General features: G+C 51.6%; 1 protein-coding gene across 3 annotated transcripts; it reads right to left on the bottom strand.

Annotated features, from left to right (window-relative positions):
* Positions 1 to 9,338: 9,338 nt before the first annotated feature.
* On the bottom strand, positions 9,339 to 23,961 carry CASP9 (caspase 9). Of its 3 annotated transcripts, none has more exons than XM_046022058.1 (9): positions 23,741 to 23,959; positions 21,662 to 22,055; positions 19,347 to 19,381; positions 18,254 to 18,430; positions 17,736 to 17,825; positions 16,418 to 16,565; positions 12,773 to 12,952; positions 12,026 to 12,135; positions 9,339 to 10,194 (listed from the first exon to the last, which is right to left on the bottom strand). In XM_046022058.1, the coding sequence occupies exons 1-9, from the start codon at positions 23,870 to 23,872 to the stop codon at positions 10,105 to 10,107; spliced, it is 1,356 nt and encodes a 451-aa protein (XP_045878014.1). In that variant the 5' UTR covers positions 23,873 to 23,959; the 3' UTR covers positions 9,339 to 10,104. The 3 variants fall into 3 exon arrangements, with proteins under 3 accessions (XP_045878014.1, XP_045878021.1, XP_045878026.1); XM_046022065.1 differs by having other exon boundaries at positions 21,806 to 22,055; XM_046022070.1 differs by lacking the exons at positions 9,339 to 10,194; positions 12,026 to 12,135 and adding an exon at positions 12,145 to 12,549 and having other exon boundaries at positions 23,741 to 23,961.
* Positions 23,962 to 24,799: the final 838 nt, after the last annotated feature.

Here is a 24,799-nt window from a genome sequence, read left to right as displayed (position 1 = left end):
GCCCCCAGACCCTCACCAGGTGCTCCACTCCCCCAAAAATGTTGCTGCCTCACGAGCCACCCAATCTCACTGAGTGTTAAGTCTCCATTTGACATAAACTCCAACAGTCAGTGACACCTGGGTGGCTCAGTCAGTTAAGCACCTGACTCTTGATTTCGGCTCAGGTCATGATCTCAGGGTTGTGAGATCGAGCCCTACATCGAGCTCCAAACACTGAACATGGAGCCTGCTTAAGATTTTCTCTCTCCCTCTACCTCTGCTCCTTCTCCACCTCTCTAAAAACAAAACAAGGGGCGCCTGGGTGGCTCAGTGGGTTAAAGCCTCTGCCTTCAGCTCAGGTCATGATCTCAGGGTCCTGGGATCGAGCCCCGTGTTGGGCTCTTGGCTCAGCAGGGAGTCTGCTTCCTCCTCTCTCTCTGCCTGCCTCTCTGCCTACTTGTGATCTCTGTCTGTCAAATAAATAAATAAATAAAATCTTTTTTAAAAAAATAAAAAAATAAAAACAAAACAACACAAACCCACCAACCATCAAAAATCAAATGGTGGTCAGCCACCAGGAAGGAATTGAGGACCTCCCCTTCGCTTACAAAATCATCAGATTTTTCCAGAAGTATATCCACCTGCATGCATACAAATAAATTAATAACACCCTCTTGACTAGCTTATCTGCAAAAGCAAAGACACATGGAAACTCAGCAGAAGTGAGAAGCGGGGGAGGTGTCTCAGGCTTATCAAGATACAAGCATAGCAAGCACACTTGCTCATTTATGCAGAAAACTCCAGGGCAGAAAATACTTCTTCAGAGGCAGCAAGAGCCAGGGAAGGGTCCAGATGTTGGGCTTCTGGTCCCAGCTGTTAGCCACTAGCTATGTAACCCTGAGCAAGCCACCCTAGAGCCTCAGTTTCCTCATCTGTAAAATGGAAAGACAGTTGGTAAAGACTAAAAGAGATGACCAAAGAGATGTGAAAATGCTTTTTACGTGGTAAAATATTACCCATCTTAATTATTCATTAGATTGGTATTGGGCAAGTCGTGACACTTCTCTTGCTTCAATGCCCCACCTGTCAAAGAGGAATAAATATTTGCTATGAGGATTAGCATATTATAAAAGCCTACTGATGTTCTCAACAATAATACAATAAGAGTAGGGGACTTTAACACCCCCCTCACTGAAATGGACAGATCATCCAAGCAAAAGATCAACAAGGAAATAAAGGCCTTAAATGACACACTGGACCAGATGGACATCACAGATATATTCAGAACATTCCATCCAAAGCAACAGAATAGACATTCTTCTCTAGTGCAAATGGAACATTCTCCAGAATAGATCACATTCTGGGTCACAAATCAGGTCTCAACCAGTACCAAAAGACTGGAAACATTCCCTGAATATTTTCAGGCCACGATGCTCTGAAGTTCAATCACAAGAGGAAAGTTGGAAAGAACCCACATACATGGAGTGTAAAGAGAATCCTACTAAAGAATGAATGGGTCAACCAGGAAATTAAAGAAGAATTGAAAAAATTCATGGAAATAAATGATAATGAAAACACAACTGTTCAAAATCTGTGGGACACAGCAAAGGCAGTCCTGAGAGGAAAATATATAGCGATGCAAGGCTTTCTCAAGAAATAAGAAAGGTCTCAAATACACAACCTAACCCTACACCTAAAGGAGCTGGAGAAAGAACAGCAAAGAAAGCCTAAAACCAGCAGGAGAAGAGAAATCATAAAGATCAGAGCAGAAATCAATGAAATAAAAACCAAAAAAACAGTGGAACAGATCAACGAAACTAGGAGCTGTTCTTTGAAAGAATTAATAAGATTGATAAACTCCTGGCCAGACTTATCAAAAAGAAAAGAGAAAGGACCCAAATAAATAAAATCATGAATGAAAGAGGAGAGATCACAACCAAAATTGAAGCAATACAAACAATTATAAGAATATATTATGAGCAACCTATACGCCAGCAAATTTGACAATCTGGAAGAAATGGATGCATTCCCAGAGATGTATAACCTACCAAAACTGAAACAAGAAGAAACAGAAAACCTGAACAGACCCATAACTAGTAAGGAGATTGAAGCAGTCATCAAAAATCTCCCAACAAGGGGCGCCTGGGTGGCTCAGTAGGTTAAAGCCTCTGCCTTTGGCTCAGGTCATGATCTCAAGGTCCTGGGATTAAGCCCCGCATCCGGCTCTCTGCTCAGCAGGGAGCCTGTTTCCTCTTCTTTCTCTGCCTGCCTCTCTACCTACTTGTGATTTCTGTCTGTCAAATAAATAAATAAAATCTTTTTTTAAAAAAAGAGAATTACAGACCAATATCCTTGATGAACACAGATGCGAAAATTCTCACCAAAATACTAGCCAATAGGATCTAACAATACATTAAAAGGATTATTCACCATGACCAAGTGGAATTTATTCCTGGGCTGCAAGGTTGATTCAACATCCGCAAATCAATCAATGTGATACAATACATTAATAAAAGAAAGAATAAGAACCATATGATACTCTCAATAGATGCTGAAAAGGCATTTGACAAAGCACAGCATCCTTTCTTGATTAAAACTCTTCAAATGTAGGGATAGAGGGTACATACCTCAATATCATCAAAGCCATCTATGAAAAACCCACTGCAAATATCATTCTCAATGGAGAAAAACTGAAAGCTTTTCCACTAAAGTCAGGAACATGGCAGGGATGTCCATTATCACCACTGCTATTCAACACAGTGCTAGAAGTCCTAGCCTCAGCAATCAGACAACAAAAAGAAATTAAAGGCATCCAAATCGGCAAAGAAGAAGTCAAACTATCACTCTTTGAGATGATATGATACTTTATGTGGAAAACCCAAAAGACTCCACTCCAAATCTGCCAGAACTTGTACAAGAATTCAGTCAAGTGTCAGGATATAAAATCAATGCACAGAAATCAGTTGCATTTCTTTACACCAACAACAAGACAGAAAAAAGAGAAATTAAGGAGTCAATCTCATTTATAATTACATCCAAAACCATAAGACACAGAGGAATAAACCTAACCAAAGAGGCAAAGAATCTGTACTCAGAAAACTATAAAGTACTCATGAAAGAATTTGAGGAAGACACAAAGAAATGGAAAAATGTTCCATGTTCATGGATTGGAAGAACAAATACTGTGAAAATGTGTATGCCATCTGAAGCAATCTACATGTTTAGTGCGATCCCTATCAAAATACCATCAATTTTTTTCAAAGAAATGGAACAAATAATCCGAAAATTTATATGGAACCAGAAAAGACCTCAAATAGCCAGAGGAATGTTGAAAAAGAAAGCCAAAGCTGGTGGCATCACAATCCCAGACTTCAAGCACTATTACAAAGCTGTCATCATCAAGACAGTGTGGTACTGGCACAAAAACAGACACAGAGATCAATGGAACAGAATAGAGAGCCCAGAAATAGACCTGCAACTCTATGGTCAACTAATCTTCGACAAAGCAGGAAAGAATGTCCAGTGGAAAAAAGACAGTCTCTTCAACAAATGGTGTTGGGAAAATTGGACAGCCACATGCAGAAAAATGAAACTGGACCATTTCCTTACACCACATACAAAAATAGACTAAAAATGGATGAAGGACCTCAATGTGAGAAAGGAATCCATCAAAATCCTTGAGGAGAACCCAGACAGCAACCTCTTTGACCTCAGCTGCAGCAACTTCTTCCTAGAAACATCACCAAAGGCAAGGGAAGCAAGGGCAAAAATGAACTATTGGGACTTCATCAAGATCAAAAGTTTTGCACAGCAAAGGAAACGGTCAACAAAACCAAAAGACAACTGAGAGAATGGGAGAAGATATTTGCAAACAACATATCAGATAAAGGGCTAGTATCTAAAATCTATAAAGAACTTACCAAACTCAACACCCAAAGAACAAATAATCCAATCAAGAAATGGGCAGAAGACATGAACAGACATTTCTGCAAAGACACCCAGACGGCCAACAGACACATGAAAAAGTGCTCCACATCACTCGGCATCAGGGAAATACAAATCAAAACCACAAGAGATACCACCTCACACCAGTCAGAATGGCTAAAATGAACAAGTCAGGAAACGACAGATGCTGGCAAGGATGCGGAGAAAGGGGAACCCTCCTACATTGTTGGTGGGAATGCAAGCTGGTGCAGCCGCTCTGGAAAACAACATGGAGGTTCCTCAAAAAGTTGAAAATAGAGCTACCCTACGACCCAGCAACCACATTACTGGGTATTTACCCTAAAGATACAAACGTAGGGATCCGAAGGGGCACATGCACCTGAATGTTTATAGCAGCAATGTCCACAATAGCCAAACCATGGAAGGAACCTAGATGTCCATCCACAGATGAATGGATAAAGAAGCTGTGGTATATATACACAATGGAATACTATGCAGCCATCAAAAGAAATGAAATCTTGCCATTTGCAATGACATGGATGGAACTAGAGGGTATTATGCTGAGCGAAATATGTCAACCAGAGAAAGACAATTATCATCTGATCTCCCTGATATGAGGAATTTGAGAGGCAACGTGGGGAGTTTGGAGGGTAGAGAAGGAAAAAATGAAACAAGATGGGATCGGGAGGGAGATCAACCACAAGAGACTCTTAATCTCATAAAACAATCTGAGGGTTGCTGGGGGGAGGAGGGGTCGGGAGAGGGTGGTGGAGTTATGGACATTGGGGAGGGTATGTGCTATGGTGAGTGCTGTGAAGTGTGTAAACCTGACGATTCACAGACCTGTACCCCTGGGGTTAACAATACATTATGTTAATAAAAAATTTTAAAAAATTTTAAAAAGCCTACTGATGTTCAAGGGGAGAACGACGATACCATGCGTCCTGTCATTTGTAGCAGCCGTACTCGTAACGGAGGCGAAGGTGACAGTGTCATCGGGGCCACTGGGGAAGCTCACCTCACTAAAACATCCTTCCCAACTGGGGGCTCCTTCACTTACTGCCTGACCAGCCTCAGGCAAGTCACAACCACTGCGGGCCTGTTTTTTTCCTCTTTGGTGACACAGGGATGCTCACAATACTTACCTTCCGGGGTTTTTGTGACAGTTAAATGAGATACAGCATATAAAGTGCCAAGCTCCGTTCCAGGCACAAAGAGAGAACCAGTGTTCGCTCCTGGTCATGATGGCGTCGCCTTGAGCTATGACCGCACCGGCTGGCCTCAGGGAACATGACAACCCAGGTGGGACAGGATTTAAATTCACTGCAAATGTGGGAAACACGGGGCTCTCGTGGGCAGCCCCCTCCCCTCCCATGGCCCCACAGAAGCTCTTGGGTTCCTCCTGACAGAACTGTGGCTTTCCTCAGGCGGACCATGGCCTGCCATGGACCTGCCAGAGGATTAGTGGCCAGGGGGAAGCGTATGGCATGGTCAGCTTCGGGGCCTCCCTCCGCTGTAGTGACTACCACAAGCCCCTGGTCTTGTATTCACGTGGCTCTCCGGCTTCACAGAGTGTTTCCCCTCAGGGAGAACCTGAGAAGCCCAGAGCCTCCTCGGCCCCGTCATGCTCACCTGGCGCCACAAGAACAGTGCCCTCCTAGGGCCTGAGAAGCCCCCTCCTTCCTCCTGAGAGCTAGGCAGGAGCCCCCTGGAGGAGGCTGCCGATCTAGGCAACCCCCGCTGGGTCCCCCTCCTTGGGCCCCCGCAATCTCTGGGAGTCAAAGGTGCCTAGAGGGTGGCCTCGTCTAGAGAGCTTGAAAACAAAGGTTACTCCTCAGGCATTAAGAGTGGCTTCCTTCAGACTCCGAGGGCATTTTATCTTATTTTTGCATGTAGGCTCTACCATCCAATGCTATAAACATATTTATCTGCAAAGCCCAAAACCTGATCATTGGAGACCCCCGCACCATGAATGATTTTTTTTTTTAAGATTTTATTTATTTATTTGACAGGCAGAGATCACAAGTAGGCAGAGAGGCAGGCTGAGAGAGAGAGGAGGAAGCAGGCTCCCTGCCGAGCAGAGAGCCCGATGTGGGGCTCAATCCCAGGACCCTGAGATCATGACCCGAGCCGAAGGCAGAGGCTTAACCCACTGAGCTCCCCAGGCACCCTAGAAATGCCTCCCTTTAAAGGGTCCGCCAGCTACTCTGCAGTTTGCCCTGGGCTGAGAGGTTTCCCAGGATGCAGGACTTTCGGTTTTAGACGGGAGAGACCAGGCAAACCAGGACTGAGTCGGTCCCACTGCTATTATGAATGTGTCCCCAGAGAGCGATCTCCTGTAAGCTCCACACCAGCTCCGTTCCTATTTTTGTAAACAACAGACACACGTTTGTATGTAAAGAAAACCATAAAAATTATCAAATAAAATAAAACCGCAAAACCTGGCACCAATCTGGGGAGCAGCCACAGATATAATCAGCAGCAGATGGAAGCAGCCAGAGCAGGGAGACCTCACGGGAAAGGCCGGTCTGGGAGGGGTGCCTGGGAGGGCCCGGGGGAGGAGGAGTGGGCATGGGGTCTGGTGATGGCTCCTGGGAGGGACCAGGAGGGCTCCACGCTGATCGGGGTCATTTTTTTCCACCTATCTCCTGGCACGGTCACTGCCTCCATTTGCTCTTCTGTAAAATGGACGTGAACCAGACCGGGACCCCCCTCCACGATTTTACAGAAGCCTAGAACACGGGGGGGGGGGGGTTGTATGCGCTGTTCGCAACAGCGCCCCGAAGCGAGGGAAAGCTGGCTCGTGATTTCAGCCTTTTAAGTTTATTTTGCAGAGAACTGTTCAACTGAATCAAACTGATGCTCTTGTTTTAAAATCCGGTGTGAAACCACAGCCATGAGCACGTGGTCGCAGCAGGGACACCGCACCGTCAAAGGAGCAGGTGGCCGTCTCTGGGACCCATGACTGCACACGGGCTCTCTGTCCATTTGTCTGTCTGCTGGCGGCCCTTTGTCATCAAGGGGTCACGGGCACCGGAGATTCCAGAAAAGTTTGTTGGAGAAAAACGTAAAATCAAAAAGAGTGTGGCTGTTAATTCACTGTGGTTTGTGTTTGCTCAGTTGGGAGGAAGGTTTGGGGGTGGGGGCTGCGGGAGCCGTGATTCCCTTGGGGCAAAGCAAAATCCGAGCCCTGGACTGCAGGCTTCCACCAGGATTTCAAAGGAGTCCGGCCCAAGACCACCTGGCGGGAAGGTGAGCTTGGGGCTGCTTCCCCAGCCACACCCCGGGGGCCCTTTCCAGCACAGCTGCTGCGTGAGTCACCACCGAGCAGCTGATCCTGGCAGCGCCTTGGGGACCCAAAGAAGGGGCTGGGGGATGGGGGGGCAACTGTCCTTTTTTGTCCCAGCATCAGCTGTCCTGAGCCAGACAGAGGCACCACAGAGCAGGCCACAGCCAAAAGCATGGCCAGATGTCAGAGGAGATCAACGGGGAAGGCAAGCCTGGGGAGGTGGCTGGGCAGAGGCACCCCCCGCCCCCCCAGCTCGCGGGACAGCAGCTGGAGCAGGTACACATGCCCAGTAATGGGCTCCAGGACTGGCACATTCAAGCAGGCAGCTGTCTTCTGGTGGAGGCGGCCCCAGCAGCTGCAGAGGCCCCGCTGAAACCTTGTCATGCTCCCAGCCTGGAGCGTGCCACGTGCAGCCAGGAGCACCTGCCACGCACGAGCAGGGTGGGACAGGGGACAGGTGGCCAAGGGCATTCATCCTTTCAACAAATGTTCATGGAATGACAGCAACACGCGCATTCTCAGCAGCTGAATGTTTATTTTTATTTGAGAAGGTAATACACAGTCTTTGTCAGAATATTAGAATCCAGGAGTATATCCAGTAAAACAGGAAAGTCCCCTTCATTTTACGTCTCCAATCCCACCTTCCAGAGATAATCACTGTTAAGAGCATGGTGGATGGTCTTCCGGACTTTACGTGCATCCCTGTATCAAATACCTGTGTACGTTCATACAGAATATCTTCTAGCCAAAAGCTGCATCTCACTCTTCACGCTGTCACTGAACACGGTATCACATTTCACGTCTCAGTCCATCCCTCCACGTCATCCTTTGGGACAGCTCAGTAATATTTTTTATTACGACCATAACGAGTGACGCTGTCATCCATCCCCTATCATCCCCTCTCCCGTGGCTACCATGAACCCACCCGGACACACACTCTCGCACGAGAGCTGAGCTCCAGAAGCAGCACTGAGAGACGGAGCTGGCCGGGTGAAGAGACCACTAACCGGCCTCTGAAAGCAACGCAGCACAGTGCCTTGCAAATACGCCACCGCTGGCTTAACCCTTTCGGGGCTCTCGATCCCCCTGAGAAACAAATGAAATCGAAACACCTGCCCATGCACACATTCGGCTCCTGGTGTTTAGGTGTTCATAGGCCCACGGCCCTGCGCCCCAAACAGCACTTCGGGCTAAGAACCCTCAGCAGGTCCGTGAAGAGCTGTCGTAACATCCCGTTCTCCTGAAGGTCACCAGGCTCCCCAAGAGAGGGCCACCTGATTCGCCTGAATTTCTGGAGGGAGAAAGCCAGAAACTGCCAAGCCCCGCTCTGCTCTGCTGGGTCAACCGGGTTATCTGCTTGTACGTGGCCCACAGGTGACTGCAAATAACGAACCACCACAAGTCCCCGCGACTAGTGAGACTTGGAAGGGTCACAGGAGGAAAATAATAATGAGATGACAACTACATGAATCCCTGTCTTGGTGAGTTTCAGCAAACAAGACTAACACCCATGCCCTGAGAGCTACGAACTGGCCACGGTCTGGAGAGCTGGCAAGACCTCAGGGATGGGGCCTTACCTGGGACCTCACTGCCCCAAGGACACAGCTCCCAGCCCAGTCACCTTCCTGAGATGGGGTGGGGTTCAAATAAAGTAAGAGATGGGGAGACCTTTTTTTTTTTTTTTTTTTTTTTTTTCAGATTTTATTTATTTATTTATATGTCAGAGAGAGAGAGATCACAAGTAGGCAGACAGGCAGGCGGTGGGGGGGTCGGTGGGGAGCAGGCTCCCCGCTGAGCAGAGATCCCAGGACCCTGAAATCATGACCTGAGCCGAAGATGGAAGCTTAATCCACTGAGCCACCCAGGCGCCCCGGGAGACGTTTTTTAAAAAGCCAAAATCTGGGGCACCGGGTGGCACAGTCAGTTGAGCATCTGATTCCTGGTTTCGGCTCGTGATCTCAGGGTCATAGGATTGAGCCTGGAGTTGGGCTCCCCACTCAGGGTGGAGTCTGTTGGGGACTTTCTCTCCATCTGCCCTTCCCCTCTCTCTCTCTCTCTCTCTCTCACTCAAATAAATCTTTAAAAAATAAAGAAATAAAAAGGCAAAAAACTCCTTTATAAAGAAAAACAAACAGTTGGAACAAAATGAGGGGGGGAAATAGGCCAAAAAAAAAAAAAAAGGTGTCCATATTCACCTAAACATTTTTTTAAAGAATACTGGAACATTAAAAAAAATTGGTAACTTAGAATTTCATTGAGGATTCGCAGACTCCAGCTGTCCAGACTCCAGTCGCCCCAAATTTGCTGATCTAAGAGAGAGGCTGGTTTGTTTGTAGCCAATATTTCCTACAGATCAGTGGTTCTCAGGCGGGGTCCCAGCAGGGGACACCTGGCAATGTCTGAAGACATTTTTGGTTGTCACCACTCAGGGAAAGGCATACAGGTGTCTGTGGGCAGAGACCAGGGACACCACTAAACTCCCTCCAGTGCCCAGGACGGACCCACAACAGAGGATTATCTGGCCCCAAATGTCAATAGTACTGATTCTGAGAAGCTTTCCTCTAGTCACGACAGTGGAGTGACAGGCCCCAGCCACTGGCTGGAGAAAGGGCCGCTGGGAAGAGCCCTGTGGTGTCCTTGGCCGTCTTCCGCTCCTCCTCCTCTGTCTCCCGTCATTTGTCTCCGACGTGGAAGCTGCTAAGAGCCTGTCGGCTACCAGTGGAGAAAGAGTGGACCCACGACAGGCCACAAACCCCTTTAAAGAATGACAGCCGTGGCTGTAGGACAGATGGGGCCTCGGCTGCCGTGGGTCAGGCCACTTCCTCCGTGGGCAGGAGGGTTTTGGGGTGAACGGTAAAGCAAGGTGAGCAGGGGACAGGCCCTGGCCCTCATCACACTTTAAAAAAGAGTTTTTTCCGGAGGAAATTGAAACAACCGGGAATCTGTTTGTAAAACCCTTTCTGCGAAACAGCATTAGCGACCTGTGAAAACATGAGCACGGGGAGGTCTGTGAGTGCTCTCGATGGAAGTAAGACGGCCCATGGGTGGGAATGGCCACTGACCCAGCCCTGTCTCAGTGCCAGCTTGTACTCTGTGTCTAAGAGTCTGTTTCTGTCTGTTGGTTTTATCTTTTAGATTCTATACACGAGTGAAACCATACTGTGTTTGTCTTTCTCTAACTTATTTCACATTGGGGGCCTAATACCCTCTAGCTCCATCCACGCTGTCACAAACGGAGAGCCCTCGTCCTTTTTTACGGCTGAGTAATATTCCGTTGTGTATCTATACCTCATCTTCTTTATCCACGCATCTGTGGATGGACGCTTGGGCTGCTTACGTATCTTGGCTGTTGTAAACGACGCTCCAGGGCCGGGCGGTGGGGGGATGGGCAAAATAGGCGAAGGGGATTAAGAGGTAGAAACTTCTGGGCATGAAAAGTACGGCATAGAGACTATGTCGATAATATTGTAATAACTTTGTATGATGACAGAGGGCGACTACACTTATCGTGGTAAGCACGGTGTGATGTACAGAATGGCCGGCTCGCCGGGCACGGTGGCGCGCGCCTGTAGTCCCAGCTACTCGGGAGGCTGAGGCAGGAGGATCACTTGAGCCCAGGAGTTCTGGGCTGTAGTGCACTATGCCGATCGGGTGTCCGCACTCAGTTCGGCATCAATATGGTGACCTCCCGGGAGCGAGGGACCACCAGGTTGCCAAAGGAGGGGTGAAGCGGCCCAGGTCGGAAACGGAGCAGGTCAGAATGGCCAGCTCCTGTGCGATACGCCTGAAGCTCACAGAACATCGCTATGTGTGTCAACGACACTTCAATAAACACATACGTCCATACATAAAAGCTTAAGAACTACTTTAAAAACCTGCAGTCTCCTCGAGTTGGGAGGGAGGGTGTTTAAAGAAAAGTATCTCCACTGTAAGTTTAGAAAACTCAAAAGTCAAAATTTCAAACTTCAAAAATTCACATAGTTCCAATCAGACTGAGGGGTTCGCTTAAGGGCGAGTTGAGACAAGGGATCAGGCCCAGGAGCCGAGTGCACCGCTTGGCCCTGATGGACTCCCAGGCCGACCCCGCACGGCCCCCAGCTGCCTCTGAGGTCACCGGCCCAGAGCCACGGCACACGGGGCCGCCTCGAGTCCTTCACTTGTTTTTCCTTTGTCCTCGGCTCTGCTCTGCAAAGCACAGAGCCAGAGCCTCCCCAGGAGGAAGGCATGCGCCCAGCCCTTCTAGACCCTTCTCGCGACACAAAGCAGCTGAGCAAGTGGGAGAGGCCCACGTGAGCTCTGAGGCCCGCGGAGGAGGCAGCTGCTCTGAGCAGGCTTCCGCGGAGAGAGGCTGGGGCCCCATCAGGCCATGCTTCCTGCTCTCTCATCGGCCCCCCCTGCCCCGAGAAGGGCATATACTGAGGAAATCAAAATTCTCGAGCATCAGGCCTGAAAGACTACACGGTGGGGTGGAGGGTGCAGGCCCCATGACCTGCCTTCAGGAACGCCACGCTCTGGCCGCTGCGCCATCCTGCCCTGCCCTGAGGACTGGCCCTGCCGGCGGGGATCCCAGCGTCAGCCGGGACCTCAGAGGAGCCAGGAAGGCAGCCCTCTGAACCGACCGATGTCACCGTAACAGTAACACCTTGTAATTCAGAGAAGCAGAAGCACCAACTCTCCCGGCAAGCCAAGGTGCACGAGGACCCTCTGGTGTGGGCCCGGGGCCCTGCAGGACCCGCCCGCCGGCCCCCAAGGACGACGCACGCCCCTCCCAGCAGCCTTCCCTCTCCTCCCCCAGAGGGAGGTCACGCTCACCCTGAGCAGGAGGGTCTGCAAATCTTCAGAGTGAGCCCACTGCTCAAAAACACCATCCAAGGTCTCCACGTACCAGGAGCCGCTCTTGGTATCCCTCCAGGAAACAAAGCCTGCAGAACCAGAAGGGCTGAGCTTTCCTGGAGAGACCTACCCCCCACCATGTGCAGGCTGGAGCAGCCTCCGGACTTGGGCCCGTTCACACGGCCCACAGGAGCGGCCCACATCTCTGCCCGCTGTCGCAGTCAGGGCCTAACCTCACCCTCACCACCACCTTGGGACTCCGGTCGTGATTCCTGCTTTCCCCGCAAGGAGAACAAGGCTCTGAGAAGTCACATGACTCACCCAAGGGCTGAGAAAGGAAGGAGACGATCGCGTTCACACCTGCTACGTGCCAGTCACCATTCTCAGCGAGGCACTACCCACCTCGAGAACCCCCAGGACGCCCATTGAAGGGCGACTGCTAGTCCCATTTTAAAGATGAGAAGACCGAGACAGGGCCAAGACAAGCGTGAGGCAAGTGAGGCCTACAAATCCAAGAGCAGGTGCTCCCTTAAATTCTGCCTCCTCAGCGACTCGCCTGCGTTGCCCCGAGCTGAGGCTCAGAGAGGCCAAGTAACTTGCTTAGGGTCCCTTGGCAGGAGGGAGAGCCAAGACTCATACCCATGTCTTTCCTTCACAGCACAGCTGGTTTGAGGGCAGAGCGGGGGACCCGCCGGCTGGGAGGAGGCGCCCTCCTGACGCACTCACCTGGGAAGGTGGAGTAGGACACAAAGATGTCACTGGGTGTGGGCAAACTAGACACGGCGTCCGGCTGGTCAAAGGGCCCCGGGCCTTCCTGGAACGGGACAGCGTCTGACTCAGGCTCACTGCCTGGGGTCCTGTCTTCCGGGGAAGCGGAGGCCACCTCAAACCCACGGTCTTTCTGCTCTGCAGGAACCAAAGACAGACACACCACTCATCACTGACACACAGACCAAAGCTCCTGCTCCTCGCTTCCTGGTGACATCCGGCCTGCCCCAGCCTGAGACCACCGGATTCCCTCTGGAGCCAGGGTTCCAGGGCTGAGCAAACCTCCACAAGAAACAGAAACCGAAGCTTTGCCTTTCTTTTAATTTGGGGGAGGGGCGAGCAGAGGAGGCGCAGAGGGAACTGGAGAGAATCTCTAGCAGACTCCCCACTGAGCGTGGAGCCTGATGCAGGACTCGATCTCACAACCCTGAGATCACGACCTGAGACGAAATCAAGAGTTGGATGCTTAACCGACTGAGCCACCCAGGTGTCCCCCAACCTTTACTTTTACTATGACAAAAGTTGTACACATTCATTAGGTAAAATGGGGGGGGGGGGTACAGAAATTTTTTTTAAAAGCTGTAAAAACAAGTTACAAGAGTTACAAGTTATAAGAGAACTGAAAACAGTGTTCCAACAAAACCTTGCTCAGCAATGGCATTATTCACTCACTTCGCGGTAAGAATAAACACACAGCGGCTCCTGGGCGGCTCAGTGAGTTAAAGCCTCTGCCTCCAGCTCGGGTTATGCTCCGGAGGTCCTGGGATCGAGCCCCGCATCCTGCTCTCTGCTCAGCAGGGAGCCTGCTTCCTCCTCTCCGCCTGCCTCTCTGCCTACTTGTGATCTCTGTCTACCAAATAAATAAATAAAATCTTAAAAAAAAACAAAAACCAACGAATAAATCCAGGGGGAGGAGCTGAACCCTCCCCACGGAAAATCCACAACCCCGCAGCACACAATTCCCTTCTGCCTTCTCAGCATGAGCCCTGGAAACCTGAAGACGGCCCCAAAATGAACAGCGGACGCAGCTGGGCTCCGGCCATGGGGCCGGGTCACGCTGTATCACGGGACCCGCTCCCGACAGGCCACACCAGCGCCACCAACTTCCAGGCGCGTGTCTCTGCCTTGCGGCGTGGGCCACCTCTGACGGAGGGGGCGCGGGACTTGTCAAAGGATTTTAAAATTCTTTGAAATTGTAACAACAGTGAATTTTGCAAAAGCAACCCAAGATAAACAAGAGGACACCCCGAGGGCAACGGACCCAAATTGTGGGCGGGTCAGCATTCTGTTCTCGGTCTCCCTACCGCCCCCATGTGGCCACCGCGTTACGCACAAGGTCCACAGCCGCCTGAGGCAGAGGGGACCACAGTTCCAAAGGCAGCCTCATAATCACGCATTCCAGCTCTGAAACCTTGCTGTTCCCACGGAGTTGGGTTTTCTTTGTTTTTTGGTTTTTGGTTTTAGTGGAGGAAATCTATATTATTTAAAATTTTGCGGGGGCACCTGGGTGGCTCAGTGGGTTAAAGCCTCTGCCTTCAGCTCAGGTCGTGATCCCAGGGTCCTGAGATCGAGCCCCACATCGGGGTCTCTGCTTAGCAGGGAGCCTGCTTTCCCCTCTCTCTCTGCCTGCCTCTCTGCCTACCTGTGATCTCTGTCTGTCAAATAAATAAATAAAATCTTTAAAAAAAAAAGTTTTTGCTCACAGTGATTTTTATACGGTTCTATTTCAAAATCAAATAATCAGGATCCACAGAAGACGCAACCATGCTGTGGGCTTTGTGCCAGGCTGGGGGGACCCGGCTGAGGGGCGGACGGGCCTGGCCCTGCCCCGGGAGAGCTGACCGGAGGGCAAGGCCATCTCAGCACAAGGCCAAAGTGCTGTGAGGGCAGAACAGAGGCTGCAGACCTCGTGGGCCGGCTAAGGAGTCCGGAGAGTGACCCTGCTGCTGAGAGGGGACAATGAGGAGGCACGGAGCCGGGAGACCAGCTACCTGTGACCTTCCCAGCGAGCTGTGTCCTAGCTCAGCCTTGTCGGTGGTTCCCTTGCCCACCTCACCTTTCCCTCTTTTCACACAAGAAAGACGAACCATTTGCTTCAGAGCAAGAATGTCGGCTGACTACCTTTGGGGTCGTAATAAAAACGATGAGTGGGAGCGGATTTCTACAACCCTAAGAGCAGCAGCCTTTCCACCTTCCTCTTACCATAACTCTGAGGTAACTGTGCTGGGGACGGGGGGGGCAGGGGGCTCCTAGGCGACACGGGGTCCTCTGGGGCCAGGGGGACGGGGAGAGTCCAGGTCTGTAGCTACAAGAAGGAACCAGGCACCGTGTTAAGTGCTATAACATGCGAGATATTTCACAGCGACGCTAGGAGGTTCTGTTCTTATCCCCACTTGCCAAGGCTTCTAGAGATGAACCAGCCCATGTTTGTGCAGGAAGCAAGGAACCACCAAGACTGAACCTGGCGTTCCCAGTCACTCATGGTCAAGTTACGAGCATGGGCCACAACCGTGACCTAATGCAATTCCAGGCAAATTATAAATTCCAGGGGGCAGAGACCTGGTCTATCCTGTATCCCCAGCACCTAACACACAGCCGGGTATCACAGCTCACAGTAATTTTTACTCAATAAACACTTATCAGATGTCATGTGACCAGAGCCTGCTCTCCTAGACAACCCACACCCCCTCACCTGACCCCACCAACGTGGAACAATATAGGGCAGATGAACACATTCAGGAGAATATGCTGCTGGGGCGCCCGGGGGGCTCAGCAAGCTAAGTAAGCGTCCATCTCTTCGTTTCGGCTCAGGTTGTGATCTCAGGGCCCTGGGATCGAGCCCCACGTCCAGCTCCCCACTCAGCGGGGAGTCTGCGTGTCTCTCTCTCTCTGTGTCCCTCCCCACCACCCCGATGCGTGCTCTCTCTCTCTAAAATAAATGAATAACTGTTAAAAATAGATATGCTACAGGTTATGATCTCAGGGTCCTGGAAATAAACCCTGAACTGAGCGGGGAGCCTGCTTGGGAGTCTCTCTCCCTCTCCCTCTGCCCCTCCTCACCCCCTCGTGTGCTCTCTTTCTTAAAAAAAAAAAAAAAAAAATATATATATATATATATATACACACACACACATATACACACGTTTATGTATATATATGCATATATATATCTATGTATATATATACACATAATATTACTGAAATCTCTCATACCCGGGCCCTTGGGAATTCTAATAATTTGGCTCTGGCCTCCGTTTCTCTGGGACAGTAGAAAGAGGGTCTAGTTGAGGCAGGCTGAAGGAATGATAAGGAAAATGAAAGAGCTTTTTTTTTTTTTTCTCTCCTCTGCTTTGTCATTGCCAAGTCTCTGGAGTTGAAGCTGCCGGAGCTGAAGGACCCCAGAGGCTCTGACCTCCACAGGCCGGACAAAGCTGAGGCCTACTCGAGACAAAGGCAGGTGCTGCCGTTCGGGCCAAGGGGCCATGTCTGGGACCCTCTGACCACCTGGACAGACCCCTTGGGCATCGGGACGGGCTGGAGAGAGAAGGCGGGGGCGGCTCCTCCCACTGGAGTCATGGGCGGGGAGACTGAGGACCTGCTTACCCCCACCGCAGGCCTGGATGAAGAAGAGCTTGGGCTTCCCTCCCAAGCTGGGGCAGCCGGCTCCATTGAAGATGTTCACAATTCTCTCAATGGCCACAGGACATCCATCCGTGCCATAAACAGCCCCTGGGAACTGGCGGTGGCTGGCCTAGGAGACCAAGAATCCTGGTTACAAAACCAAGAAGCTGGGGTGAGAATCCAACACACTCTTCAGTGGCTTTGTGGGGCCAAAGTGCTTAGAAGATCCCAGCCAGGGGCACAAACCTGACTCAGACAGAGGTTGGTTCTGGACGGGTCCAGCCAATCTACATTCCCGAGGTCTCAGACTCACGTGCCTAAAACCGCCTAACTGGAGAGTGCAACCAGCTTCTTCTAGATCGGTGGTTCTCAAACTGTGGTCCCTGGACCAGTGGCTTCGGCATCACCCGGGAACCCGTAAGGCCTCCTGAGTCCTGGGCTCCCCCAGACCAAACTCAAAACGTTGGTGGTGGAGACAAGCAATATGGTCTTTCAGGAGCCTCTGATGCAGCTAAGCATTGAGAACCACTGTTCTGTTCTTCTCAGACTTTCTGCCCCCTGTCAAAGTGCATGAAGACGTCTGGGGCAAGGCCCAAGAGTCCGATTTCTCGTGAGTTCCTGGTGAAGACCGTGCTGTTGGTCTAGGGATCACACCATGAATGAAAAGGGGGCAGTCCCTGCCCAGCTACAGGCCAGAGTTTTGCTCTTTGAGGATGTGGCCTAGTAAGGCCAGGCCACTGTGCTTTTTCCAAGAGAAACTGGAAAATCCTGATTTCTATGACAAAGTTCCCAGTTTGAAAACACTATGCAACCCCCTGCGGGACTACAGGCCTCCTTTCTGATCTGTCCAACCCTCACGTGAAAAGACGAGGGACCTGAGGCCCAGGCAGGGGGAGGGGCTGGGCCACAATGACCCAGCACATTAATGGCCAAGCCCAGAGTGGATCCCAGCGTCCCGACACCCAGCAAAGGGCTTGGGACCATGGCGAGCAGGACGGAGGGAGGAGCTGGGAGCTCCTATGTGCTATGCCCGGCTCGGAACGAAATCCAGGGTGGGCGCTCTGGTGAGCAGAACCTCCTTCCCTCTCTCTCCCAGATGGCTTCTCCCAGGAACACGGCGCCCTCCCCGAGGAGATTCCAACTCCTCAGAGGGCCAGATGGCTCCCAGGAGGCCAACGGGGGAAAGACAGGGCCCCATGGTTCTTCCCCCAAAGCCAGGACCCAGGAAGGACCGGGGCTCCGTCAGGGCCTCTCAGCTCAGCACCTCGGGGGCCGCTGCCCAAGGAGCCAACACCTCTACCTGACAGCCGTGGGAGAGGACGACCACCACGCAGCAGTCCAGGGCGCTGTGGTCCCGCCGCGCCAGCTCCACCAAAGCCTGGACCATTTGCTACGAGAGAAGGTGTCAGATAAGGCAGAGCAGGGACGGATCGGGTCCCCACGCCGGGCCCACCTGGGCAGAGCACTTCCCCTGCTCCCGCGGCCAACACTGCCGTAAGGACCGCCCTGACAGTCACAAGAGCCACCGTTCCTGGCGACAAGGTGCTGGGCTCGGGCACGGCTCATTCACTCCTCACAGTGGGAGTCCCCTTCCTGCTGTCTGGACGAGGAAGCTAAAGTCCAGGAGACGTACGGGACGACCCGTCTTCAACCAGGTCGCCCGGAGTCTGCGACCCGACCTGGGACCCCCCGGAGCCACGCTGCCTCTGCTGATGCTCCAGTCTTCAGGGCTCATCTCGGGGAGTCACTGGGCTTCATCGAGTGGGTCGTGGGACCCTGCCCCACCCCGCCCCCACCTCTCCCGGACGGCGACCCTACCTTGGCCGTCAGGTCGCACTTGACCTCCACCATGAAATGCAGCAAGTGGAAGCGTTGACGCAGCTTCTCACAGTCGATGTTGGAGCCGGTGCGGGCCGTGAGCCTCGACTCGAGGCAGAAGTTCACGTTGTTGATGATCAGGCAGTGGCCGCAGGGGTCTGCGTTCAGGGCGTAGGCCTGCCCAAGCACAGGGACCAGTGGCAGCGCGGGGCTCGCTGCCCTCCCGCCCCAGGAGAGAAGGCGAGCCCCTGGTTTTCATGCATGCAGCTGGCAGTCTGGAGAGAGGGGACAGAAGAGGGGTCTGCCCGCCCTCTGACAGGGCAGCAGCATCTACACCTGGCATTCTGGGGCAAAAGCACACAGACTGCAACCCAGATGGGCGTGAGCGTGTGCGGGAGGGCACACAGAGAGCTAACCTGGGAGAGAACACCAGTCCCCACAGCAGCACTCAGCTTAGAAATCCAACACCCAGAGGCATTCGCCCTAAAAGGACCGGAGAGACTGTCCACCCAGGGGAGCCCCTGAGAACCGCGTGGGTATCTCCTGCAGCAGACAGACCCGTGGCCCGGCCCGCCCTCAGGACGGACACCACTTCCCAGCCAGGCTCCCCGGATCCCTGGGAATCCTCCCTCACAGCAGCCCGTCCTTTTTGTCACAGTACTCAACACCATTTAGACCGAGGTTATTTCTTTGTGTACTACCCCCTGCTAAGCTGATGGTCTAGCACAAGGACTAGAAACACCAGGGGTCCACTCCCAGGATCGCGGCACGGAGCCCAGGACCGGCACGCGGGACTCACACAACGAGTGCTGTGAGTGAGAGTGACTCGGTCCCATAACCGATTCTGACAGCCGCCTCACGTGAGGTCTGAGCCCCCGACTTCGCAGACAAGGGAAGAGCGCGGAGGCTTGGACAGTCGGCTCCGGGAAGAGCTGCGCCAGCGTCAGGGAGCTGTAGAGGGCCTGGGACCCTCCCGCCAGCTGGGCTCGGTTCCCTGGGCTCCCAACACTGCTGCAGAGGGAAGGACCTGGGACGTGTAGAGCAGAAGAGCCCAAAGCCAAGGCAGCTGGCCCCAGGTCACAAGAAGACTCACCAAATCAGCATTTTGCTTGGAAATCTCCTGATCACCTGGAGAGAGAGAGAAAACATGAATGGCTGCCCCAGCAGGGGTGGTGCAAGGGTCTCTGAGTATAAAAGAGCAAGGTAGTGCTAGTGGGAGACCAGGGGCACGGCCACCTTGCAGAACGGCTCAGAAGTCTCCAGTGAGGTTGAACACACACCTACCCTCTGACCAGCAATTCCACGCCCAAGTACAGACACAAGAGAAATGGGTGCGTGAGCAGAAAACAACCTGGCTGTGGGTGATCACTGAAGCCTCATTCCTTTTTTTCCTTAAAGATTCTATTTATTTATTGGAGAGACAGAGAGAGGGCACGCGCGCACGGCGGGGAGGAGGAACAGTGGCAGAGGGAAAGGGAGGAGCAGACTCCTCGCCAAGTGCAGAGCCCAATGCAGGGCTCGATCCCAGAACCTCAAGATCATGACCTAAGCTGAAGTAAGATGCTTAACCGACTGAGTCACCCAGGCAACCCCACTGAAACATCACTTTTTTTTTTTTTTAAGATTTTATTTATTTGACACAGAGAGAGAGAGATCACAAGTAGGCAGAGTGGCAGGCAGAGGGAGAGGGAGACGCACGCTCCCCACTGAGCATGGAGGCCAATGCAAGATTCGATCCCAGGATTCTGGGATCATGACCTGAGCTAAAGGCAGATGTTTAACCAACTGAGCCACCCAGGCGCCCCTAAAGCCTTATAGTCTTAATGCCCAGAACTAGAAACAATCCCAATGTTCCTCAACAAGTTGATGGATAAACAATGTAGGAAAAAAGTCATACATGGGAATGCTTCACAGCCTGAAAAGGAACAAGGTACAGACATGTACAATGCTGTGTTGTTATGTCCAGGAAAGGAGCCAGAAGAGTATACATGACGTGATTCCATTCACATGAAATTCTAAAACAGAAAGGCATAAGGGAAGCTCTAGGACAGTGGACACTTCCTTCTGTAGAACCCGTGGAGCCCAGCACCCAGAAAGTCCTCAGCAAGTATTTGCAGAATGAATATATGAGTAAAGGTGATCATCTTTCCTGCAGTGTCAAATGAGTTTTCATTTTGATTAGCAAGAAGAGCACTGACCACAAGCCTGTAAGGTAGTAGGATTTTTCTTCCTCTTAAACAAAGAGAACTTGGTGGCTATCTCCGAGTTGCCATGCAAGGTGAGCTGTACTGGAGCCTATTCTCGTGATCCCACAGTTCTGCCATTCATTGCTCACAGAGGGCTGGGACCCCTCGCTGGGAACTATTCTCTCAAGAGTTTTAAAGCCATGCCAGAAAAGCATTCACGTCCATTTTTAAACTGGAAGTGGTTTTACCTGCCTGAAGAATCCCATAGTTCACAGCCTTAAATCTGGAGCTATCACTCACTTCCAAAATCCCGCAGCACCCCGACGATATAAGTAGTATCCACAACTGAAGAATTCTTTCATTCCCTAAATTCGATCCACAAAGCGAGAGAGGGACATCACCAAAATGGCACAAATAAGAGTGTTCTACTATCTTCCCCGCCAAGGAACACCAATTTTGACCACCATCCACAAGTGAGACTGCCTTTGTGGAAGTCCAGGAATCAAGCAGAGATGTTCCAAAACATTGCTGGTACAAAATAACCCAAGATTGGATGCACTGAAGAAGCCAGTCAGCAAGGACTCCTTCAAATGACTCCTCCTTCAAATGCAAAGCCAACACGTGACTTCAAGAAACATGAGAAATCAAGGAAATAGGACACCACCAAAGGAGCACAATAATTTTCCAGAAACTGACCGCTGAGAATAGAAACCTGCAATGTGTCTGACAAAGAATTCAAAATCGCTATCTCAAGGAAGCTCAGTAAGTTACAAGAGTATACACAAAGACAGTTCAACATCATCAGGAAAATAACACATGAACAAGAGAGATAGAAATCATAAAAAAGAACCAAACAAATTCTGGAGCTGAAGGATGCCATGAATCAAATTAAAAATGCAACAGAGAGCATCAATATCAGACTCAATCCGGCAGAAGAAAGAATCTGCGAAGCAGAAGACAAGTCTTTTGAAATTATCGGCAGAGAACAAAGAGAAAAGAACAAAGAAGATGAAGAAAGCCTACATGGACTATGGGTTATCTTGAAAAGAAACGTCTATGCATTATTGGGGTCCCAGAAGAAGGAGGAGAGGGAGAAAGGGGCAGCAAGCTTATTTAGGAAAATAATGGCTGAGAACTTCCCACACCTGGGGAGAGATCTGGATATCCAACGTCACTAACCTCATAGGTCCAACTACCCACCAACCACTCTCTTGGTACTCACAGACATCACTGAATCGTCCAGAACCACTGTCCACTGGCCTGGGCATCTCTGGTCTGAGAACCTCTGGCCTGAGCTTGGCTGGCCAGAGCTGCTCAGGCCCCAGTACCACTGGAGCGAGTTTTCCGGGAGTCGCCTTTGACGGACCTTGCTTCCCTCTGAGATCCTCTGGTGTGAGGCCCATTGCTCCAACCACTACAGGCATGGGGTTCCAGGGTCTGACAGCCTCTGGATTCTGCTTTTCTGCTTGCCGACGCGCTCTCAGGACTGAAGCCAGGTTGTTCTGGTCTGTGTCCTCTAAGCAGGAGATGAACAAAGGAAGGGCCTGACTCCCTCGGGTCTCTAGATCTGTGACGAGCTGCCTGGCCTGATCGCTCCGAGACCCTGAGCCTGCATGCTGTTTGGAAAGAAAGACATGGCACTATTATCTACACAATGTCCTGTGACTCTCACTTTGTCCCCCCCATCTCCCATCTAGCGTAAGTCTAAACAATTGGGCACGTGGGCAAAACTTGAGCCTGCAGTTACACTGACTGTAACCGGCCAGCCTTTGCTTATCTATTCATTCAGTATTTTGGAGTCATCTCTGATGAGCCCAACACTGTGCTAAGTGCTGAAAATACAGCAGGGGACAGTATCAGTCCTCAAGAAGCAGACGTCTAGCAGGGGTTGCAAACACACGAATCAACGGTGACACACCAAAGAGAGAAGTGTCAGGTGGGAAAGCACACGAGCCTAGGAGGGTCCAGGGGAATCCAACTCAGACTTGGGAAGCCAGGGAGGCCTCCGGCAGGATATGTAAAGCTTTGCTGAGACCCCAGAGAGCATTAGGAAGTGAAGAGTGAATTCAGAGAAATGAGAAATGTAAGCTGGAATGGGAGACAGCGGTGCCTCTTTGCCTACTTGTGATTTCTGTCAAATAAATAAAATCCTTTAAATAAATAAATAAATAAATAAATAAAAATCTGAATTTGTTGCTAACATTTAAAATCAGGGAATTTAACATCAAAATCAAGATTTTCAGCTTCTCTTTAAAAATCTGGCAACGCAGGGCCAGCATTCTGGAATGACCATACTGAGCTGGACCTGGGGGGCTGCCCACTGCAATGGCCACCCATCGGGCTTCTGTGGGCATTTGAATTTGTATGTGAAGGCACAGAGATGGCCTCAAACCATTTCCACTCTTTAGTATAGGCCACAGAGCAGATGCCCAAGACACTTCTTTTAATTTATTATTATTCACTGATAATTTTTCATATGACCCTTATCCTATTAAAGACTTCCTCACTAGGTCAGGCCAAGCTCCTGGATGATGGAGGAAACCGACACATGGTCTGCAAGCAGCCCCCAGGGCAGGGGCCTCCGGAAAGCCACTCACACCTCCTGATAGGAAATACCTCCTGGACGCCCCCCTGCTTTTAAAGAGAACCTTGCATGTTTATTTTCTCCATTCCCTGCATCAGGCCCCTCACCTCCAAAACCCCTTAGGAAACATAAACTTAGCACAGGAGAGGCTGGCCAAAGTAGGTAGGGCATGGGCAGCTAGGCCCTGACTCTGCACCTGACCTTAGAGTTCCACATCCATTAGCTCATTTGGTTCGCACGCTACTACCGTTGTAACCCAGTTCAGAGTCCAGGAAACTAACGTTCAAAGACGATTAGTGGCTTAGCCAGGGACACAGTCCCAGGGAGTGTGACCCATCCCCTCCAGCTGGGTGCCCTGAACCTCCACGCTAAAAGGAACAACACAGGCCTCCTTCCCGGGCAGAAACACAGTGCTGCTGCAGCCAACAGGGCCTGCTGGCGGGGCGGGGCGGGGAATCACACTCTCCAACCCTGGAAGAGGCGTTTGGGATGGCACGGTTCAGCTGGACGAACCAGTGGGCTCAACGCCGCGAGGTAAAAGGGGGTTCCCACAGGATGATTCCCCAAAGGGGATGGGTACAGGGGGCACAGATCGGAAGGAAAGACCGGGAGCACGGCCTTAAAGTCATCCTGAGGCTTCAGCAACCCTCTCCGCGCGGCCCCCCTAACCCCAGGTGGGAGGTGAAGTCTGTGCGCGGAGCGGGAAACTGGCCGCACCTGAATATCCTCGATCATGGCGGGCGTGAAGAGCTGGCGGGTCAGCAGAACGTCCCAGAGCGGGGCCACCTGCAGCTCGTTGACCAGCTGCACCCGGCACCGCCGCAGGATCTGCCGGTCCGCCTCGTCCATGGCAGCCAGACGGCGGGGACCCGTAGGGCCTCGGTTCGCTTCCGGGCCTCCGCCGCCGCGCCCCGCCCGCCGCCCAGGACCCGCCTTGGGACCGGCCCCCGCGTTGAGCCCCGCCCCCGCATCCCCTCTAGGCCCCGTGGGTCCAGCCCCCAGGCCCCGCCACCGCCCCACCTCCGCCCCAGCCGCTCAGCCTCCGCGCCCCGCCCCCAGGACACACCCCCATGTCGCCGCCCCGCCCCTCCGGCTTACCCTGCGTCTCTGCCCCGCCCCCAGTGCGCATCCCTAGTCCGCGCAGCCTACCCCCAGCTAGAAGGCACCACCACTCCGCTTTTACAAAAACTTGGGAAGCGGTCACACTGCTGGTAAGCGGGACACCCATACCTGGAGCCATGGTCTGTCCCGCCCCATTCAAGCCCCTCGCGGGTGCGGTGTCCTCTAGTCCCCTCCCCACCTGTGATAAAACTGTAATTCTCCTACCCCAGTCCCGTGCCCAGATATCGACGTTTACTGTTCCAAACTCGCCTGTCTGATCCAACCAAGGTCTAAAATTCCCCCCTGCCCTCCCTCCCACCCTAGTACCGCCTACAAAGAAAAAAAAAAAAGAAAACACCCCAAACTGGCAGAAATCTACTCTCTGAACTTGCACTTTGTACAGCTCACTTCCACATTTCAAAATAATTGCTCTTGTTTATTGAGCATTTGCTAAGTCTCAGCCACTGCGCTAGTCACTTGACGCTGCGTTATCTCACTTGACTACAATCCTACCGAAGGAATATACCAAAAAGTGTTCCTTTCACCCATCTTACAGACGGGGCTCGGGGAAGTAGTCTCCGTTCAAGGTCCCAGAGGTAGTAAGAGGCACAAGGCAGTCAAAATTCAGACCTGAACCCGACTCAAGTCCACCTTAGAATCCATTCTCTGAGTCTC

Source organism: Meles meles, chromosome 1 (assembly GCF_922984935.1).
Source record: "Meles meles chromosome 1, mMelMel3.1 paternal haplotype, whole genome shotgun sequence".
Taxonomy (NCBI): Eukaryota; Metazoa; Chordata; class Mammalia; order Carnivora; family Mustelidae; genus Meles; species Meles meles.
This window is presented reverse-complemented; position numbering and strand designations above follow the sequence as displayed.